The 22,087-nt window shown below is 33.6% G+C and overlaps 1 protein-coding gene across 1 annotated transcript; it reads left to right on the top strand.

The window, feature by feature from the left end:
• Positions 1-17,635: 17,635 nt before the first annotated feature.
• Positions 17,636-21,458, top strand: LOC112281497 (serine decarboxylase). The gene is made up of 6 exons (XM_024518088.3): positions 17,636-18,136; positions 18,758-18,989; positions 19,169-19,362; positions 19,631-19,767; positions 20,009-20,401; positions 20,626-21,458. Exons 1-6 carry the CDS (start codon positions 17,785-17,787, stop codon positions 20,857-20,859), a joined length of 1,542 nt encoding a protein of 513 aa, XP_024373856.1. The 5' UTR covers positions 17,636-17,784; the 3' UTR covers positions 20,860-21,458.
• The last annotated feature ends 629 nt before the right edge of the window (positions 21,459-22,087 follow it).

Here is a 22,087-nt window from a genome sequence, read left to right as displayed (position 1 = left end):
TTGCTTTGCTGCTGGATTGAACTCCACTTAATGGGGCTGGAATAGTGAATGAGTTCATAGCATCTCTTCACCAAGAAGGAAATCGTAGATTTTCTTTTACTCGTGGAGCAAGACTCTGTCTTTGCATCACCTTAGTCTTATGCTGGGCAGTCTAAGATTGGATATCTTTGCTATTCCATGTTTGGCATTGGTAACTGGTGTTTATACCCTCTCACCCCTGAAAGATGGGTATGTTGTAAGTGATGAAGCCTATGGGATTTTTATTAGTAAATGGTGACGTGATGGTAATATCAAGAATAATCTGGTCACGTCACCAATGTATTCTTTTAAACATGTGTATACACATATAAATAGTAATTTGTTGTAATTTCATATTGCAATTAGGATCAATCACCATTGTGTAATCTCTTTGGAAATTGGTTTGCGGTGCTATCTTCTTGAACCTATTTAGTGAAGTAATTAAGCTATTTTAGAAGTGTTCCAAAACCTTGACACTTTTCTTATGCATATTGTGGTTCTTAAAAAGATACTATATGACTTTCTCATTAGCAACTATATATAGATGAAACACCTATCCTTGTTTTTTAAAAGATATATATTTTCAGGTTTTAATGTTAATAATAAAACTTTTGAAAAAAATACTTGAAAAATAATCTAACAAAAATTTGTGAAATAAGAAAAGATTTTTGGATGTCGAATCCAATAAAATTATATGTTTTCTAAGTTCTTCTTTTAAAGGATATAAAAACATATCTAAGTTGGTATTTTATAACATATAAAATATTATATTCTTTATCTATTTGGTATTTATTTTATTTTATATTTTCAAATTAATATTATTTTAAAAGATGTTAATATATTCTTGAATGGATTCAACTATCAATAATGGTATAAAATAATTAAAAGAACCTTTGATATATAATAAACTAGCTGAAACTTATATTATTGAGCATTGCAATCTCTGGCACATCCATCCATTCCTTTGCTCCTACATTCCCATATACTTTGATTTCCATGTTTCTCAAGTTCCCTTCTTTACAACCAATTAAAATACTTCTTTGCTTCGTTGTGTTATATCCAAGCTATCTTATACAATAGATGCATGAATCTTGAATTATTTCTAAGTTTAATAAAATATTTTAAAAAAACTTATTGTCTTTTAATTTTATTTAAAGCATCTTTTAATATTTGTGCCTTAAATAACTATGTTTTATTTCTTAGAAAAATCCCATTTATATGTGTCAAGATAATTTGTAAGAAACAATAAAAAAGTATATAATTTGATATCAATATAATTTTTTTTTAAAATTATCAATAAATTAATAATTCTTTCAAAAAAATAAAAAATGACTCTTTCACTCCTTAAAATTACATAGTTCAAATAATTATGTTAATCATGAAATCATTAAATAAATAATTTATTACATAGTTGAGAATTATTGTGTATAACTTCAAGTTCTACAATATTTTGTACTTGGGAAGCATGTCAAAATCTCTTTGCTACTAAATAATTTGGTTATATATATATATATATATATATATATATATATATAATTCCTAAAGATTTTTGGTAGTTATGAAATTTTAAAATGTTCCAAAATTCTTTTAAGATTTAAAATATTTCAATTTAAAAAATATATATTTTCTTCTTTATGATTTTTATTTCTTAATTTATTTTTTAATTTTTTTTTATTGAATTTTTAATTAATAAAATATTTAGGTTATATGGTATTCTTTAGAGGCAAGTTCAAGTCTTAAAAAATAATTTGTTATATTTTAGAATTACTATCAGTAATCATTCTATTATGTGGCTTATCAAAACATCTATTTTAAATTTTGTGTAATCTTAAATTTTCTGAAAATTATTAACAAAATTTTAACATGTTTAATGAAATCACATAATAATCTTGTTTCATATCAAAAATAGATGTTCATATTAAATGTAACATATATAGTTATTTTAAACCTTTTATTGTTAGGACATTTAAAAAATATTCATTTTATCATTAAATCTATTATGTTATTTGCAAAACAATTAGTGGAGATGATGTTGGATCTAAGAATTCACAGATTGTTTTTTTGAAATTATAAGATAGTTTGTTATGCTTTTGTAAATATAATATTGTTTTACTAGATAATATACAATTCTAACTTCAAACAATGTTTTGTAATACTTATATTATATATTATTTTAAAAATATATTATATATTAAAAATTAATAAAATATTATTTTTTTTGATATAAAATACTACAAAGTTTGAAACAACTTATAGTATCTATTTATGACTGATTATTAATATGGTTATAAGTTCATTAATTAAAATACAATGTTTTGGTAATAAAAGTTTACATAACTAAGATACATGTTATTATAAATTTTTTTATACAAATTATAAAAAATCTAAGGTATTGGAGATTCAAATAAACAATCTAATTTAATATAATAGATACATCTATCTATTAAAGGACTAGATTTTTTTATAAATTATAAAACTAATGAAATTAAATAATATATATTTACCTATGTAATTTATAATATTGAAATATTGATTACATAAATTATATACATACATACATACATACATACATACATACATATATACATACATACATGGAATTAAAAGAAAAAATTAAAAAGGACATCAAACCAATATAAAGCCGTATTTTAATATATTAAAAAATCATATATCTTATTTTTTTTTATAAAACTTAAAGTAATAACATGAAAATAGCAATAATATAGTTACGATTGTTCTTACTGCCACTTTTATTAGTAATTAAAAATCAAAAGTAAAATTTAAAATAATAATATTGATATTATAAATCCATTGATATTATTAAATAATAGACAAAATTAGAATCAATAAAATAGTTTATTCCTAGCCTTAGCCTAAAAATACAAGGCAGATATTATCAATTGGCTTAAGTCTTGTAAGTATCTCAAGGATTTGGAAATTAGATTAAAAGGCTAGATTAGGTCACACTAATATTTTAGGAATTATATAAGAGATTTATGATGAGAAGACAACTCCCTATTAGTCCATGAATTGGCTTAGCAAAAGATCTAAAAATGTATGTAATGTAGTAAATAGAATAAAAGCATCTACTTATATGTTATATAAAACAATCTAGAAACTAATCAAATAGTCAAAATTCTAGTATGGTATTAAAGCATGGTTTTGTCTTATGACATCTATTCTTACAAATGTTCTTATATCACTTGCATAGCCAAACTAACTATTCTTATTTGTCTCTACATATCTCGTGTTAAGTTAATCTTATTATATAAGTCAATAATTGATGGATTTGAAGAGATTTAGTTTTTAGATAAATGATAAATTAATTAGCTCCAAGAATTATCTTAAGCAGTCATTCATAGTAGAATTAATTTTTAAAAGTTCGAACTGTTTGGAATTGCATAATTACAACCAATAGAGCTACCAACTTTGCAGCATCTTTAACCACCTCAACAAATACTTTATATAAGACAAGTCCTAAATTGACTATTGCAATTGAAGTTGTTGCTACCATTTCTTTATACAAGAAAATAAATTAGTTTGTCATAATTTTTACTATCTTTACTTCTTAAAAAATTCTTTTAATTTTCAAGAGATATAAAAATCATTATAAAAATATTTTTTTTCTCAATTCAAGAAAAATTTAAGACTTCTAAACTACTTAAATGCATAGATCTAAAGAATGAGCCATAATATCTTAAGATAGATTTTGATGACAATTTTATTAAGAACTACCTTGTTAAGATCAAAGAATTTGTTATTGACTTGGTTGAGGTTGACAAAGTACTTAATGACAATACTCTTATAAAAATAGCTTCTATTTACCTTCCATCAATATAAAGACCATTCAAAGTTATTTTAGAACTATCTTTAGTACAAATTTATAACTTATGTTTTCAAATTTTGCAATGTACATTCAATTTAAAAAGTATAATTAACAATCTTCTACTTTTATTAAGAAGACCTTAATTTCTTTTTAGTCTAAGATTGACAAGTAAAAGAAGAAAAAAAAAATAAAAACACCAAATTATTTGTTAATATTAAGAAAAAAAATTGTTTCAATATACTTATTATGATTAATGTATATACAAAGAAAATGACTAAAAAATCAAATAAGCTTCATCTTACTTACATTTCTTTATTATTTTTTAGTTATAAGTAGTTCAAAAATAAATTTGAATTAAAAAACCAATATGATAATGTGATAGAAAAATTAATTGTAGATTCTTTCAATTCAAAGTTTAATAGAAAAAAAATAGAGGTTGAAAGATGACTTCAAAATAAGAGAGATCAATTTAGTATCAATGGTAACACAATTTAAAATGAGTGGATTATTTACTCAAGAATCAACTTGTTCTTTACTTGTACAAAAGTTCAAATTTCTAAGTTTACAAATAATTTTCTTACTTATATACTAGCTATTACAAGAGATTCTCATTTTTTTTTTTTTTTTTTTTTTTTTTTAAATAAAATTATTTTAATTTTGAAGAATTATAGTTTTATCTCAAATTTATTATGTATTTTCAATTAGAAATGATCTTTGATCAATTAGAAAGCTAACAAATAATGATAACATTGTAGTATTTACATCTATATGTTATCTAACATTTAATTAGGCTAAATTATCTTTTGTATTTTTAATCTAATCTTGAGACCATTACAATTTATTTTATAAGTTAAACAATCAATTATTACAAGATAATATTTTTGCTATCTATATTATTTTTATTGATTCTTTATTGATGAATACATCACTTAGCTATAAGCAACTTCAATACAAAAGGCTAGACCATCCAATATTTTGTCTAATAAATCATTATCAATGACTTGCATCTCAAAAAATCAAAGGATCAATATGCTTTTGTGTCACTCAAAAAAAATACATATTCACTCAAAACTAATATAATATTGAACTAAAATGATTTTTTTATCAAAGTCAAGAAAACTAAAGTCTCTTGAAACAAGACTAAGAACAAGAAAGGCATTGATAAAGATAAAGAAGGCTTCACTCTTGCCTTTATATATACTATTTCACTAGGAGCTATATGTCAATGTTTTGTACGACCTCTAATACATGTCTAACTTAGAAGACAAGTTTGTGATATGTGCGCTATATGATTAGCTTGTATAACAAGCTACGAACATATGCAATACATGGCTAACTTATTGGCCAAGTTTCTAACCTACTAATCAACTACAAACTCGTCTAAAGTCAAATCCATATCTATAAAGCTTCTTAAAACCTACACCACAAGATATTTTTAAATCTACTTATATTTATCTTCTATCTAATATTTTTTATCTAAATAAATATGTATACTTGTCATAATCATATGTCTTGTTATTATTTGGTATTAGACCTTTTGAACTTCAATCTATCAAATTTTTATATTCATTGTATTTATAAAAAAAAGAAATACATAAAGATTTTTTAAAAATATTTTACCTTTTAGTCTATTAATTGTTAGGGACATAGTCCTTAGACCTTTCTAGAGACAAGTTTCTAGAACCTTCTAGAAAGAAGTCTCTAGAAACTTCCAAAAGATTCCTTGAATATTTTCTTAGAATATTCTTTAAAGATTCCCTAAAGATTCTTTAAAGATTCCCTAAAGATTCTCTTAGAAGGCTCTAGAAGATTCTTAGAATATTCTAGTAGATTCTAGGAAGTTACTTGAGAAGCTTCCTAGCTCTTGGGTAGTTGCTCGAGAAGATTCATAGTTCTTGGGAAGCTTCTTGATGCGCTTCCTTAGAACCATAGGCCAGTAGTATATATAGGAGTCGAGGCTGAAGAGTTCTTCAGTCTCGACAACACATCTCTTGAAGCTCTAGCTCAATTCTCTTGGCGTTGCTCTTGTACTCATCTGATAATCTAGTTCTTGTCATTTCTTCTTGAACTTCTTGTTTAGATTTCTTGTTTGTATTTTTGGTCTGTGACAGTTTGTCGAGACTACCTTTATCTTAATATCAGAGCTGAATCCTTCTTGTTTGAGAGCGGATTACCCCTCTTCTTGAAGGTATTCTAGCGCTTTAGGGGTTGCCGATTACCTTCCTCTAAACTGATATTTTCTCAATCACAATATCAGAGCTTAGTTCTTTGAGGCAGAGAGTGGACTACCCCTTTCCTTGGAGATACTTGAGCGTTCTAAGGGTTGCGGATTACCCTCTCTTGGACTGATATTAATTCCTTCTTTTTGTTTAGCATAGCTAGTAAAAAAGACTGTTAACATCGATTTCAGAACTTTGCCTTCTTGCTAGAGTGCGGATTACCCCTCTTCTCAAAAGCATTGAGGCATTTTTAGAGGTTGCGGATTACCCTCCTCTAAAACTGAAATCGTTTAGTGTTTTTTTTTTTCTTTTCTCCGAGTAGGTTTTAGTGACAGGTAGTGTTACAATTTTCTCCAAGAGACTTAGCAATTTCTTCTTCTCTCAAAATTTTAATCCATCTATTCTCTAAATATGGAAGTAGACCAGGTCATAGACAGTGCATCTCCACAAGTAGACAATAGAGTGGCAACTCTTGCAGATCTTCAAGCTCTTATGAATAGTGTAAGAAAGGAGATTGCATTTCTTCGCAATCCAAGTAAAGAACCTCAAATTGATCTAGTGACCGAAGAAGCTAGATGCGAAATTCATAGCCTACAACAAGAGATTATTCGACTGAGAGAAGCAAGACATGTGTCACATATGACCCCTATGGATACTTCAAGGATTAGTACGAAAGAACCAAAAGCGAGTATGCCAAACAAGTTTGACGGAACAAGAGCCAACTTCCGAGGTTTTGTGCAACAAGTACGGCTTTACCTACGCCTATACCCTTCTCGTTATCCGAATGGATTTACCCAGATTGCTTTCATAGGTACTCTTCTATCAGGAAATGCTCGCTCTTGGTTTGCTCCACTATTGGAGAAGGATTCTCCAATATTATACGACCTAAAGGCTTTCATAGAGAGACTTACTGCTGCGTTTGGAGATAGCGATCGAGAAAGAGTGGCTGAAAGAAAGATACAAAATCTGCGACAAGGATCACGTTCTGCTGCAATCTATGCTGCAGAATTTCAATAGCTTACATGTGATCTTGATTGGAATGATAAGGCGTTCATGACACGATTTCGATATGGACTGAGAGATGATGTCAAGAACTTATTGATCACCATGTCTAAGGCGTATACTTTAGAAGAACTTATATCTCAGGCAATTATTTGTGACAACCGCCTCTTTGAATTACGACAAGAAAAAAGATCAGGCTGGAGAAATGATGGAGCATTTGCTATATTTTCAAAAGGTCCAGAGAATCACTCCATAGATCTTGAACCCATGCAAATTGATGCGGTACGTTTCAAACCCCTCACAGCTGAGGAAAGGAAGCGACGGTTTGAACAAAACTTGTGTTTATATTGCGGAGAAGCGGGCCATAAAGCTGTAGATTGTCGGAAGAAACAGAAGCCTCAAACAACAAGACTCAGGAGTACAAGCATGCAGGAAAACAAGGACGCCCTGCCACAATAGGGACCGTGCGGCTGGACATCTCAACATCCAAAATTAATCAAGGTCCCTTTCTCTCAGCTCAACCTTCAGATTGTTTTATGGTAACTTTACATCTGGGTATTCAAGAACTACAAGTCGATGCTTTATTAGACTCGGGTGCATCCGCTTGCTTTATAGATGAAGAGTTTGCCAAGCTTCACAATATTTCTCTTGTAAAGAAACTTAAGCCTGTCCATGTAGAAGTCATAGATGGACGACCATTGTCTTCGGGCAATGTTATCCATGAAACTAAACCATTGAAGGTACGTCTTGAAAACCATGAGAGCAATATTGTGTTTAATGTTATCAAGACCCCTTCATGTCCTATCATTTTGGGACTATCTTGGCTTGATAGATATAATCCATTGATAGATTGGAAGTTGCGGAAAGTGACATTTCCAACAAACTCCTTGAAGGTGGAATCTGCCAAGACAATGTCTAGAAACAAATCCTTGTTTATAGGTGCAAGGGCTTTCATGAAGGAAGCCAAGCAAAATACACCTCTTGTCATCTTCGCAACTCCGACTCGAGAAGATGCAACTCCGACTTTGGTTATTCCAAAGCAGTATGAAGAATTCAAAGATGTCTTTGAAAAGAAGAATGCTGATATGCTGCTAGAACGTCGACCCTATGACTGTACCATTGAGTTGCAAGAAGGACCACAACCACCTTTTGGACCAATCTACAATTTGTCGCAGACGGAGTTGACTGAGTTGCGGAAGTACATTGACGAGAATCTAGCCAAGAACTTCATCCGTCATTCGAAGTCACCAGCTGGGGCACCAATCTTATTTGTGAAGAAGAAGGATGGCTCACTACGGATGTGCGTGGACTATCGAGGTCTCAACAAGGTGACAAAAAAGAATCGCTACCCACTGCCTTTGATCTCTGGTCTTCTAGAACAACTTGGGCGTGCAAGGATCTTTACAAAGATTGACCTAAGGGGAGCTTACAACCTTGTGCGAATTAAGGAAGGAGATGAATGGAAGACAACGTTCTGAACAAGGTATGGCTATTTTGAATACAATGTCATGCCATTTGGTCTTACTAATGCTCCAGCGGTCTTTCAACACATGATGAATGACATCTTTCGAGAGCATCTAGACGATTTTGTTGTCATCTATCTAGATGATATTTTGATATTTTCTAAGAATGAGGAAGAACATGAGAAGCACGTTTGTCTGGTACTCAAAAAACTACGGGAGCGAGGACTCTATGCCAAATTGGAGAAGTGCTTATTTCACCAAACTGAGATGGAGTTTTTGGGATTCATTGCGACTACGGAAGGCTTGAAGATGGATCCAAAGAAGATGGAAGCAATCATGTCTTGGGAAGTTCCGAAGACGGTTAGGGACGTACAATGTTTTCTTGGATTTGCTAACTACTATCGGATCTTCATCAAGAATTATTCTCAAGTTGCTGCCCCCCTCACTCGGTTAATGTGTAAGGACAAGCTCGAATGGGGATCTATTGCAGAAAAAGCATTTCAAGATTTGAAGATGGTATTTACTACAGCTCCAATCTTGGTACATCCGGACTTTACAAATGCCTTTTATTTGGAGATAGATGCTTCGGATTTTGCTTTGGGAGCTGTACTTTCACAGATGGGCGTAGATGAGAAGCTCCATCCAGTTGCGTTCTATTCTCGAAAATTCTCTGCTGCTGAGATCAACTATGAGATCCACGATAAGGAACTCCTTGCTATAGTAGATTCTTTCCAAGAGTGGCGCCACTTTCTCGAAGGAATTGCACATCCAGTGACCGTATATACAGATCACAAGAATTTGGAGTATTTTATGTCGGCTCGGGTTTTGAATCGGCGTCAAGCTTGGTGGAATATGTTGCTATCCAGGTTCGACTTTGTTATTACTTATCGGCCTGGGAAGCAACAAGGGTTGTCCGATGCATTATCAAGGAGATCATATCTCGCGCCAAAGGCGGGGGATGCAGCATTTGATCAACAGTGCACGACATTGTTGAAGCCAGAGAAATTTTGGCTCAATGCAGCTATTGTACCAATTCATGCTGACTTCCTCGATCAGGTACGGGCCGCAACCATTGAAGATTCTCTAGCCCTTGATATCAAGCAACATGCTAGTGATGATAAATTCAAGATGGAAGGAGATCTAGTATATTTCAAAGAGCGGTTGTATATCCCAAAAGGGCCAACACGACTCCGAGTTCTTCAATCTCGTCATGACTTTCCAGCTGCGGGACATTTTGGATTCAATAAGACCTTGGAACTTATTTCTCGCGATTTCTGGTGGCCTCAAATGTGGAAGGATGTGAAAGATTTTGTTGTATCTTGTGACATTTGTTCAAGATCCAAAAACCCTCGACATCGACCTTATGGACTTCTACAGCCATTGCCTATTCCGCGCCGACCATGGTCTTCGGTTTCCATGGACTTTATTATGGATCTACCACCATCGAATTCATTTGACAGCATTTTTGTTGTCGTAGACCGGCTTACAAAGATGGCGCATTTTGTCCCTTGCAAGAAGACATCGTCAAGCGAAGACACAGCAAGATTCTTTCTTGATAATGTGTATCGATATCATGGTCTACCAGATGATATCGTATCGGATCGAGGAACCCAGTTTGTGTCAAAGTTTTGGAAATCTCTTTTTGAAATATTGAAGGTGGATATCAAGCTTTCTTCGGCATTTCATCCTCAAACGGACGGCCAAACAGAACGGGTGAATCAAGTTTTAGAGCAATATTTATGTTGCACCATCAAGTATCAACAAGATGATTGGGTCGCATATCTATCGCTAGCCGAGTTTGCATATAACAACACCCTTCATGCGTCAACTCAACAAACGCCATTCTTTTCCAATTATGGATACCATCCGAAGCTTGACTTATGGAGTTCGTCAACGATTAACAATCCGGCAGCTGAAGGATTGGTGAAGGAGCTTTCGCAGCTTCAAACTACATTGAAGCTTCAATTGCAAACTGCCCAAGAATCTTACAAGGCGTCCGCGGACAAATTTCGGAATCAGGCACCTAAATTCACGATTGGAGATAAAGTTTGGCTGCTTCGACGAAATATTAAGACCAAGCGGCCATGTGAAAAATTGGACTATCGGAGATTGGGACCATTTGTTATCCAGAAGCAGATCAATCGTGTAGCGTATCGTCTGGAGTTACCAGCTACTATGAAGGTACATCCTATCTTTCATGTTTCTTTGTTGGAGCCTTATCGAGAATCGTCTTTTCCTGGAAGAGTACAATGTCCACCACCTAGTATAGAAATAGAGAACCACGAAGAATACGAGGTGGAAAAGATCCTGGATTCACGGCAAAAACGGGGTAAATTAGAATACTTTGTGCATTGGAGCGGTTACGATATTAATGAACGAATATGGGAGCCGGCCAAAAATCTCGCGAATGCGCCGCAAAAGGTACAGGAGTTTCATGGACGATAGCTTCTTACTGAAGCTTGCTCATCCAGAAAACAGAAAAGAGGAGAGAGCACCACCAAAATCCATAGTTGATGTAGTCATTCTCTCCAAGATAGCATAGAACTTTGTTAGTAGCCCAAGTTTGTTCTTATTGTTTTAGCCTTTGAATATGGATAGCCAAGATACTACACTTGTCATGTCATCTCAAGCAACTAGCTCACGAAGACGACCGCGAGATGAAGAACCGCTTGCACCACGACGACGTCGAAGGATTCCGAGCAACAGATCGCTGGTGATTGTATTTGAGGTCGAGCCTGCCTACAATGGTCAGCCAGAAGGAGTGTTTGCAGGACAATTTCACAATGAAGACACGGAGGTTCATACTTGGTCAGAAGTTGAAGGCGTGGGCCACTACCGTTGGCTTCAAGGACCATTGAATCACTTGCCTCGTGAACAACAATTGGAGTTCATAGTAGAGGTTATGCGACAGATCTTCATTTTCTTGCGTTGGTATTGATTGACGATAACATTGCTTCTCGGAGACCTCGAAGCTAAAGAAGGAGGTGATGTTAGGGACATAGTCCTTAGACCTTTCTAGAGACAAGTTTCTAGAACCTTCTAGAAAGAAGTCTCTAGAAACTTCCAAAAGATTCCTTGAATATCCTCTTAGAATATTCTTTAAAGATTCCCTAAAGATTTCCTTAGAAGGCTCTAGAAGATTCTTAGAATATTCTAGTAGATTCTAAGAAGTTACTTGAGAAGCTTCCTAGCTCTTGGGTAGTTGCTCGAGAAGCTTCTTGATGCGCTTCCTTAGAACCATAGGCCAGTAGTATATATAGGAGTCGAGGCTGAAGAGTTCTTCAGTCTCGACAACACATCTCTTGAAGCTCTAGCTCAATTCTCTTGGCGTTGCTCTTGTACTCATCTGATAATCTAGTTCTTGTCATTTCTTCTTGAACTTCTTGTTTAGATTTCTTGTTTGTATTTTTGGTCCGTGACATCAATTCATTAGAATTTATTCATTTTGACACAAGTCATTTTTTTTTTTTTTTTTTTTTTTTTTTAAATCTTTGCTAACTAAGGCTAAGTATGATTTTCACATTTATAGATAACTTTTTCACATAAATTATAATAATATTTTTTAAATAAGAAATTTGACACTTTTTATTACTTAGAGTAATTCAAATTGCTAATAGAAATTAAATTTAAGAAAAAACTTCATTGCTTGTGCTTAAATAAAAGAGATAAATATATTTATCTATAATTTTTTTTAATTTCTTATTAATAAAAATATTCAATAAGAATTTATTAGTTTTTATAATCTATAAAAAATTAAATGGTATATTAGGTAAATAAGTTATTTAATGAGTCATGTTAAAATATAGCCATTGAATATAATAAGTATGCTTATTTTTAAGAAGAAATATCCAAAAGTTTTAATTACTTTTAATATAAAATATTTACAAAGTAAATATTTTTTCTATTCTATTTAAATAATTATACTAAAAATAGCCAAAATTATCTCATTTATCAATCATTTACTACTAAGCTTTTATTCACATTTAAAAAAAGAAAAACATGTCAAGTTAGGAAATATACCAATCACTTATGTAATAAAAAACTATGAGATATACTCAAAGTTTTTTTCTACTATAATTCTATCAAAAATAAGATTATCAAAATTCAAGATTTATCTTTTAATGAAACCTAACTAAGTTTATCTAAAAATTTAGTACCTCATCTTCAAATCAATTTTTTTCATTTCTTACTACTAATTATAATTTTTTAAATGATACAAATTGAAATCCATCTACTGAAGTGATTGTCTAGACAAACCTTCTTCTTATCATTGACAACAATGATCTTAGGTTTCCTTTTACATATTTGCAACAAATCCAAAGTCTACCAATATTAAAGAATCCCTAGATTTATCAAAGCTTTCAAGTCTTGCTTTAATTGGAACCACTATTTGATTTAAATATGCCACCATTTATTTATTTATTATTTTATGTATTATGATTTCTACATGCATATCATAGATATTCATATCAATAATAATAATTATTAAAATAATTAGAATTAAGTAGAATTATTTTTTTAATAATATATTATATATTTGAATTTATAAGTGTTTGCAAGTAATTGATTGGTTAAAAACTTAATCAACAAGTTAGTCACATATTGTGCACATTAACTACTTGTGATACAAGTTGGCTATGTAGAGTATATATTAAAAACTTACCTTGCAAGTCAATCATATATGTCCTAAGTTAGATACTTATTAGATGACTTATAGAATATTACTACAAAGCATCTTAGTTATATAATATATTTAGAAGCAAGAGTGAAGCCTTTTTCAATCTTATCAATGTTTTTTTTTGTTCTTAGCCTTGTTTCAAGCATCTTTAGTCATTTTATCTTTGAAAGTAGCTATTTTATTTTTAATATTATAAATATTTTTGAGTGATATAAGAATGTGTTTATTCTTTGATTTTTTTGTAATTCATGTCCTTGATAATGTAGCTCACTACTTCATATTCTTTTTATTATTTAAAACATATTATTAAATAAAAACATATATATTAAAAATATCTTTTAAGATTTTAATTATAAAAAAGCTATACTTTTAGAAATAAACTCTCAAGTTAAGAATCATTTTTGGATTTTCATTGCTTTTCCATCTAGTTATATAAGCCGTTTGTGTCAATAGATACTTTAGATCACATTTGATTTACACCCTATTTATTGGATCCTTAAAGCTTGGCTAGTTGTTAAAGAAAAATATGTTAAAAATTTTAAATTAAATATTATGAATTATTTTGCACTTATAATCAAATGGTTCACTCTTCATATTATCATCCCTATAGCAATAAGATTTAATTGAAAAATCCATCATATAGACCTTGTGGCAGCCTTTTTTTTGATAAAAAATTACATGAGTCAATTTATATGCATCAACTTGAAGAATTAAATATATATATATATATATATATATATATACTTAATTTATAAATTTAATAAGTAAATTTATAGGCTTAAAAAAGCCCTCAAGTTTAGTACAAAAAAACCATTTATTATCTTTTAGTCCATGATTAGTTCTAAAATTTAATAGACTATAATCTTTATTACTTTGATGAAGGCTTTATTATTGTTATTATATTTTTGCATGCCAAAAATCTATTGAATATGAAAAATTGTCACTTTATAATTGATTATATTTTAAATCAATTCTATATTTAATATGAGATGGAAATTTTAAAAATCATCAAATGTTATTTAGAAATTAAGTTTTTATAATTAAACATGATATTATAATTTATCAACAAAAAAATTCTTTAAATTTTGATAAATATTTATGCAAAAGATCGTTTTTATTTTATTTTATTTTATTTTTTTTCCTCTTCTATCAAAAAATCAATTGCTCTCTCTTAATTCTTATTCCGTAGATTTTAAACAAAGTGCATATTACCTTACTATTGATAAGTTGTTATACTTAGTCAATACTTGACTAGATTTAATTTATTATTTTGTATTTATGAATAGATTTATGTTTTATCTTCAAGAACTTTATTAAAAATTTGTGACATATATATTATGCTATGTCAAATCTACTATGTATTATAATATTTTTTATTAAAAAAATCAATAACTTATTCTTAGATGATTAACTTATAATACTTCTAATACCAAGTTTGAAGGCTTTATCAATTTTAATTATATTTTCTATAAAGGTTTGAAAGAAGTATTAGATAATTCTTATTCCATATAATATAGGAGGTGTTACATGATATGGCCATAGATACCAAATTCTATCAAATCTATGTAGTTTGGTTTGGTTAGTAGTTTTTCATCCATTGATAATTTTTCCATTAGTTGACTTTGTTCATATCCACTAGGGTTTAAATACTTAAGTAGAAAAAAAACACTTGAATTTACATTCTTATCAAGTTAAGTCTTATAAGTAATTTTGAGAGTGAAAGAACTTGTTGTAAGAATTTGCTTAGCTATGGTGTTTTAGTCATTTTAGTAAAGCTTTAGGATTTTTTTTATATTTTTACACTTATACTCTTGGATTCTCCCTTTGTAGTGTAAAAGATAACTTAACTTAGTTTGGTGTAGATTTCTAATCTTTCCTTGAGAGTATATTGGATGTGTATTTGTATTTGGTTTAAATTACATAGTTTGTGATTGATTTGTAACACTCAATGTATTATGTATAATGATCTTTGTTTACATGACAGATGGAAAGAGAGGAGAGAAAGGGGGAGAGAGAAAAAGAGGCAATCTCATGAACTAATAAGAAATAATCTACTATTTTCTTGTCAACCACAAAAGTAGAATATTGAGCTTTTGTTGAAGGAGTGAAAGAAGCAATATACCTAAAACATATCATCTAAAAGCTAGAATTTAATAAAGTAGTATTTTTTAAGATTTTAGTTAGGTGTTTTGATCTCAATAATTACTTTAGTGCTTTACAATACATCTATTTCAACAAAAATGGACCTTCATCATATGTGTACTAATATTAATATAATTAAACTTGTAAAAAATCTTATATTCTATGCTAGGGCAAAAAATGTTGAGTTCTATCATTCTTACATCTAAAAAAGATTAGCAAAAAGATATATCAAAGTCAATCATATAGGCTCTTAAGAATACATTACATTTAATAGACACTAACAATCAATAAGAGTTAGATCACTAATAAGTGTAAAGTCTTTATGATGTTTTTTTACAATTTATATATTGTAAGACCTTCATCTATTGTGCTTATCTCCATTATAAAGACAATACAAGATATTATTTCCTTATTGAAAATGTAATTGTTGATTCAAATGCTTATAAATTGATATAACTATAGATTGAAATGTAATAATTGCTTTATTATCTACTTTAGAAAGATTTTTGGAATTAAAAAATCAATGAATAATATTCAACATCAAAATCAATAAAATATATAAGTAAGAATCTTAGCTAAAAAAACAGATTGTGTTAATTGGCTTTTGTCTTGCCAATATCTCAAAGATTTGGGGATTAAATTAGAAGACTAGTTTAGATCACATTAGTATCTCATAGATTATATCTAAGATCAATGATGAGAAGATTTATTTTTATTTTTATTAGTCCATGTATCAGCTTAACAAAGGAGAGAAAAATATGCAAATAGTGAAAAGAGTCAAAGTATCTACTAATATTTCTTGTAAAATTAATCCATAGAATAATGAAATGGTTAGCATTTCAAAAAAATAGCAACATTAAAATCTCACCACTTATAGTATTCAATTATTTATAAACACTTTTGAGAGTATTACCCACTTAAAAAAACAACACTTCTACTTCCCTTCAAATATGAACCATTATCAAAAGATGTACTTTCATCTTAACTCTTCTCCAAATCCCATGATCCAAAGCATACCAAGAAAATGCCAATTTAGAGGGTAATAACACAACCCAACCAAGAGTATTAAACATCGCAAAAGGAAGGAAATTAATGAGCGATGGCGAGTGGGCGAGGGGGAATGAAATTGAATGGAATGGGGATGGGCCCCACCTGAGCGACATGGGACGGGATTCCACCACCCATCACCGTCCTCACCCCCGCGCCAGGACGGTTCCCGTGCTGAATATTCCAGAAGGGGTGGATCTGGCGAGGTTTGAGGAAGGCGAACTCACAAAAGCGGGGAGATTCGGGGTGCAACCTGACACTGAGGAAGGTAGATAGGTAGGTAGGGAGGTAGCTGTCTGAGTAGGTGGCTAGGTCATCTAGGTAGGCTGTTGCTGCAGTTCACTTCCCTGGCAGTTGCTGCGCCTCCAGTGGTCGCCTCCACGTCACCAAGGGGGGGGGGGTGTTCTCGTGTCGAACTTTGCGGCCCTTTAGGTGGCCTTAAAGGATCTAGTTGGCACCCCACCCCCCTAACCCGACCCCCCTACCCCACTCGTCCCTCCATCTCTTCACTCTTCCATAGGTTGCTAGGTCGGAACGGGCTGCTCCGTAACTGTAAATTCTCTTTATGTTTTGTAATTTTTTGTTGTTGTTGTTGAGATATGCATGTTGGTCGTGAGTTGAAAGGGAGCCAACTGTGAAAAAGGGCAGGGCAGGACATGGCAGAGGAAGGGAAGAGTTGGAGAGCTGTCCGCCCATCGTGATGAATCTCCTCGATTGATTTGACGTTGTCTGACATCCCCCCTGTGGACGAATTCCTTTTGATATTATTGGGGTTTGTAGTGTCGCGGTATCGATTGCATCGAGACACGGTGCAATTCTGGGGAGGGGCGAGCATTGTTGTGCGGAGGTTTTACCGAATATTGACGGAATTTGATGTTGTGATTGAGTTCCCGAGTGCTCTGCCCTGGCCTGCAGCAAGCAGCAGCCTAAACGCTGGTCACCAGTCACAGAGAATCGGCAGCAATGCCATTAGCAACGAACTACGACTCCGTGGGATGGATTCCCTTGAGGGCTTGTCCTGTTGTGATTAGGAGGAAAAAAACCCATCTAATTTTAGAGAAATCACAAGCGAAATTCTGAAACCCTCTGATGTTCCCGACGGTGGAAATCGAATAAGTTCATCAATTACTTCTCTACGTTCGAATCTTCGGTGTAACTTCCTGTTCCCCGCGGAAGGTTGGGGCTCCTCGAAGGACATATAAATGCAGTTCACCGTCCAAGTTTGCTCACATTTCCTCTCTTCGCTTTGATCCTCTGCCTGGTGCTGATGCGATTGGGCTTAGCAGCGGGTGTTTTGAAGCTGTAGAGGTGGGTTTCTTTCCGTGTGAGTGTGAACTCTTCTTTGGGGCTGTGTGTGAGAGAGCGAGTGTGAGAGACGAATCCGGAGAAATGGTAGGGAGCGTGGAATCAGCGACGGTGGTTGTAGAGGATGGCTTCTCGAAGTCTAAGAAGTGGACACTGCTGTCGCAGCCAGCGGAGGCACTGCCTGAAGAGATCCCCGTCGAAAGCTTCAAAACTATCCTCCCCGGGTTGGTGAATGGACAGAGTGAGGAAGCGGAGAAAGACGTCGTGGTGGAGCAAACCAAGAACTTTGTGCTGGGTAAGAACATCCATGGGACTTGTTTGGAAATCACGGAGCCGGAGATGGATGACGATGTGACTGGAGACAGAGACGCGTACATGGCTGGTATTCTTGCGCGCTATCGCAAAACGCTCGTCGAGAAGACCAAGTTTCATTTAGGTACGCATGCGACTGTTGCATCAATCCTCTTTTATCAATTTATTTGAATTGATCTTGTTTGGCTATGGCCTTGGCGGAGAATGTGTTGGATCGTTGAGCTATTTTGGTGACATTGGTGGTTTTATTTTTGCAATTGTTTGATTGACCTGAAAGACATTGTTATACCATGTTTACGATATTCTTGGGCATGTAAGCTTTCAGGATTTCTGTAAGGCTTTGTGATTCTGTTATCTGTCTTCGTTCCTCTGATTGCTGCGGAAGCGGCTTTCAGAGATTTCCTGTGAGTTTTCTTCAGAAATTTCCCTGCTGTAGATAGTAATGGTCTAGCGCTGGTTTGAAAGAGTATCTGAGCCTTGGATCACATATTTGTTACAAGTGACTTGATCGACTCTTCATTTTGCATTAGTAGTGTTCTTTGCTACGCAGTGGTCTTTTCCTAGAGCATGTTCTAAGTTGTTATTTTTTGAGGCCGTATTGTGGATCTCGAACTATCCGATTCTTCAATACGTCCTCTTGCGTTTTCTTTAGTTAGTGTTGCTCGGTAGTGAACTCGTTATCGTTCAATGTCGCACACTTACTTTGCCTTCGTCGAATCTTTAACGTTACATTTCTCCTTTGCAGGGTACCCCTATAATCTTGACTTCGATTATGGAGCACTGTCGCAGCTACAACACTTTTCCATCAATAATTTGGGCGATCCATTCATCGAAAGCAACTACGGTGTCCACTCCAGACAGTTCGAGGTCGGAGTCTTGGATTGGTTCGCCAGACTGTGGGAGCTTGAGAAAGAGGAGTACTGGGGATACATCACCAACTGTGGCACAGAAGGAAACCTCCACGGCATCCTTGTTGGGTGAGCTACTGTTCACATTCCAGATTCGAATATTTTAGTTTTGAAATTTGTCGCGCTATTTTTGAACTACAATATGTTGACTACCGCACCTGTGGCGTCCCTGACTGCCTCCTGGTTTTAAGGAGTGCTGCTGGTCATACTGTGAGAAGAATTTAATCTGGAACCACACGGGCTTGCAGGAGAGAGGTCTTACCTGATGGGATTCTATACGCGTCAAGGGACTCGCATTATTCTGTATTCAAGGCTGCTCGCATGTATCGCATGGAGGCAGTGAAGGTTGACACGCTTCTGTCTGGGGAGATAGACTGTGCTGATTTCGAGCGCAAATTGACGGAACGGAAGGACAAACCTGCAATTTTGAATGTCAATATTGGTACTACTTTAAACCTGCAGTACCTCTTCTACAATTTTCCTATTTTTTTTTCACTATTTTGTTTCTTTTCATATAAAGAATATACTCTTTCTTCTCACTCATGTACAGTTGGAAATTGTGCATTTGTACAACGTTTCATTGACCTTAACCGAACACATCAGTCGTGATTTTTTAAAATAAAACTTGTTTATTTTGGCTAGTGGATGCACCATCACTTTCCTGGCATAAAGGCTGACGTTTTTAACACTTGTCTGTAATGTTCCCACAGGCACAACAGTGAAAGGAGCAGTTGACGATCTCGACTTGGTATTGAAGACATTAGAGAAAGTTGGCTATACTGAGGACCGATTTTACATCCATGTTGATGGTGCCTTATTCGGTCTCATGATGCCTTTCGTCAGGAGGGTATGCATTACTTGAGGCATTACAACCGATAAGTCCCAAGATTGCCAGGAAAAAGATGGATTTATTTGTTTATTTGTTTATTTGCATTTGTGAATAAGAAATCGATCTTTTTGTCCGCCCCTTGATGGTGTTATTGTAGATGTCGGTTACAACTGCACAGCGTTGTTCGTCATTAACGTTAGTTTTCACTAGAAAGCGACATTGGTTCTGATGTAAGCTACTGATTGAAATACACGTGCAGGCTCCAAAAGTAACGTTCAAGAAACCCATAGGTAGCGTTAGTGTATCTGGTCACAAATTCGTTGGCTGCCCAATGCCTTGCGGAGTGCAGATCACCAGAATGAAGCACATCAACGTCTTGTCACGCAACGTAGAATATTTGGCATCCCGAGATGCAACAATCATGGGAAGCCGTAACGGCCATGCACCGATTTTTCTTTGGTACACTTTGAACCGAAAAGGATACCGGGGCTTCCAGAAGGAGGTCCAACGGTGCCTTCGTAATGCATACTACCTTAAAGAGCGCCTTCGAGAAGCCAATGTTGGCGTGCTGCTGAATGAGCTCAGCAGCACAGTTGTGTTCGAGAGGCCGTTAGATGAAGCGTTCATTCTCAAATGGCAGCTCGCGTGCCAGGTCTGTGCCATTGCCTAATTGTGAAGGTTATCATTTTTATCTTGTTGGTACATGTCGACAGCCTTTGAATGTTTTTGGATACACCTAATCATCTTTTCATACCTCAAAGTTCCCTCATTCTAGTCTGCCTAGGTAGGGCTTGTAATGGTTTTTGTGGCTTACTTCGGGTAGAAAACCAGTTTGGATTTCTTGTGATGACTCAGTTGGTGTTTTTCTGGCTGCAGGGTAAAATTGCCCATGCAGTGGTCATGCCAAGTGTGACAGTAGAGAAACTTGATGACTTCGTAGAAGAATTGATTGAGGTTCGGAATCGTGCGTTCCCTGATGGGGATGTCGTTGTTCCTTGCATTGTTGAGGAAGTTGGTCCTGAGAACTGTGCTTGCTCTGTTCACCGAGACATTTCAAGTCCGAAAAGTCCCAAGGAAGAACGAAAGCATTTCTCATCTTCAAACAGTTAGTATACTTCTCTGAAAGCTGACAGCTGCCAAGAAAAGATAACGATTTTTCCTATGCCAATGCTGCCTCTTATTGGAGCGAATGCCGAAGCCATCGTGAGAAATGGGCGGAATCCCAACAGTCACAGCTACGCCTATATTCAGACTTCTAGTAGCCGTGTCACGTTGATGAAGATGGGAAAAGGTCTTTTTTTGTTGTTTTTCTTCACTGGAGGTCTTGTCACTAGATTCTGCATGCCTCAACATCGTCGGAGAAAACCATTTCAGATGCGTTATGGTATCCAGCAGCTTTACTTCCAAGAATTTTTTTGTTGTCACCACTCTGGCTTCGGGAGTAGCTTGGAGCGCAACGGTGGATGTTGGGATACAATTTCCAAGACGGTCATGGACAGCTACTCGTCTTGTGTAGTAAAGCTTGACTCTTTCATACTGAGGAGCTTATCATGGTATTACTCGAGTGTAGTAGGCATTGTTATTGTTTCAATTGCTGCTGGAAAGGGTAGTCATGGGCTTTCCACAATTGCAGACAATGTTTTAAGTCGACGTTGATTAGTCCACACTATGTATAATAGTGCTTTGAACTACAGCCCTTTCTTGTATTCTACCGAGTTTCCTCCGAGAATTTTGTGCATGATGTTCTCGCATCCTTCTGTTATCCTTATTTGTTATCTTTTGCCCATGTAATTCTAAATATCCTAACAGTGTCTAGAAATGACGTACAGAGCCCTTCCCAGAAACAATTATTATTCTGGTGATGAAACTATATTTTGAGGTGGATTCTTATTAAATACATTATGTTTTGAGGGAAAAAGTTTTTGAAATTTTTGTTAATAGTTAAACAAGTCATTATGACTTCCGACCATGTTATATGTTTTAATTTTATCATTCTACTTTTCCACTGATTTGAAACCTAAAAGAAATTTATTTATATTTGTTTTTCATCAAAAAAAAAATATATAACTTCTGCCGAATCGAAAATTCTAAAGTTACTAATTTCAAATACAATTATATTGTGAGTGTGAGTGCATATATATATTTATACATATATAAATGATAATTGTTATTCAGTATCAATGTTGAATGTTACAGTATAAATTCTTTGTGCAATAATAACACAGAATTAATGACAAAATGATTGAAATTCTATTTTGCGGATGTTTAATTTTACATTTGATGAGGGGAAAAAAAAAAAAAAAAAAAAAAATACTATTACAGATTTTTTTTTTTTTTT

This window comes from Physcomitrium patens, chromosome 4 (assembly GCF_059467195.1).
Source record: "Physcomitrium patens ecotype Gransden chromosome 4, ASM5946719v1, whole genome shotgun sequence".
NCBI classification, from domain to species: Eukaryota; Viridiplantae; Streptophyta; class Bryopsida; order Funariales; family Funariaceae; genus Physcomitrium; species Physcomitrium patens.
Note: the sequence above shows the minus strand (reverse complement) of the source record. Positions and strands in the feature narration are given on the sequence as shown.

What these genes read in the sequence shown, in the direction of transcription:
- LOC112281497 (XM_024518088.3), top strand. Translation starts at nt 17,785, where the DNA reads ATGGTAGGGAGCGTGGAATCAGCGACGGTGGTTGTAGAGGATGGCTTC. An exon ending in GAAGACCAAGTTTCATTTAG is followed by an intron (nt 18,137 to 18,757) that starts GTACGCATGCGA and finishes TCTCCTTTGCAG; the next exon opens with GGTACCCCTATAATCTTGAC. An exon ending in CTCCACGGCATCCTTGTTGG is followed by an intron (nt 18,990 to 19,168) that starts GTGAGCTACTGT and finishes ACGGGCTTGCAG; the next exon opens with GAGAGAGGTCTTACCTGATG.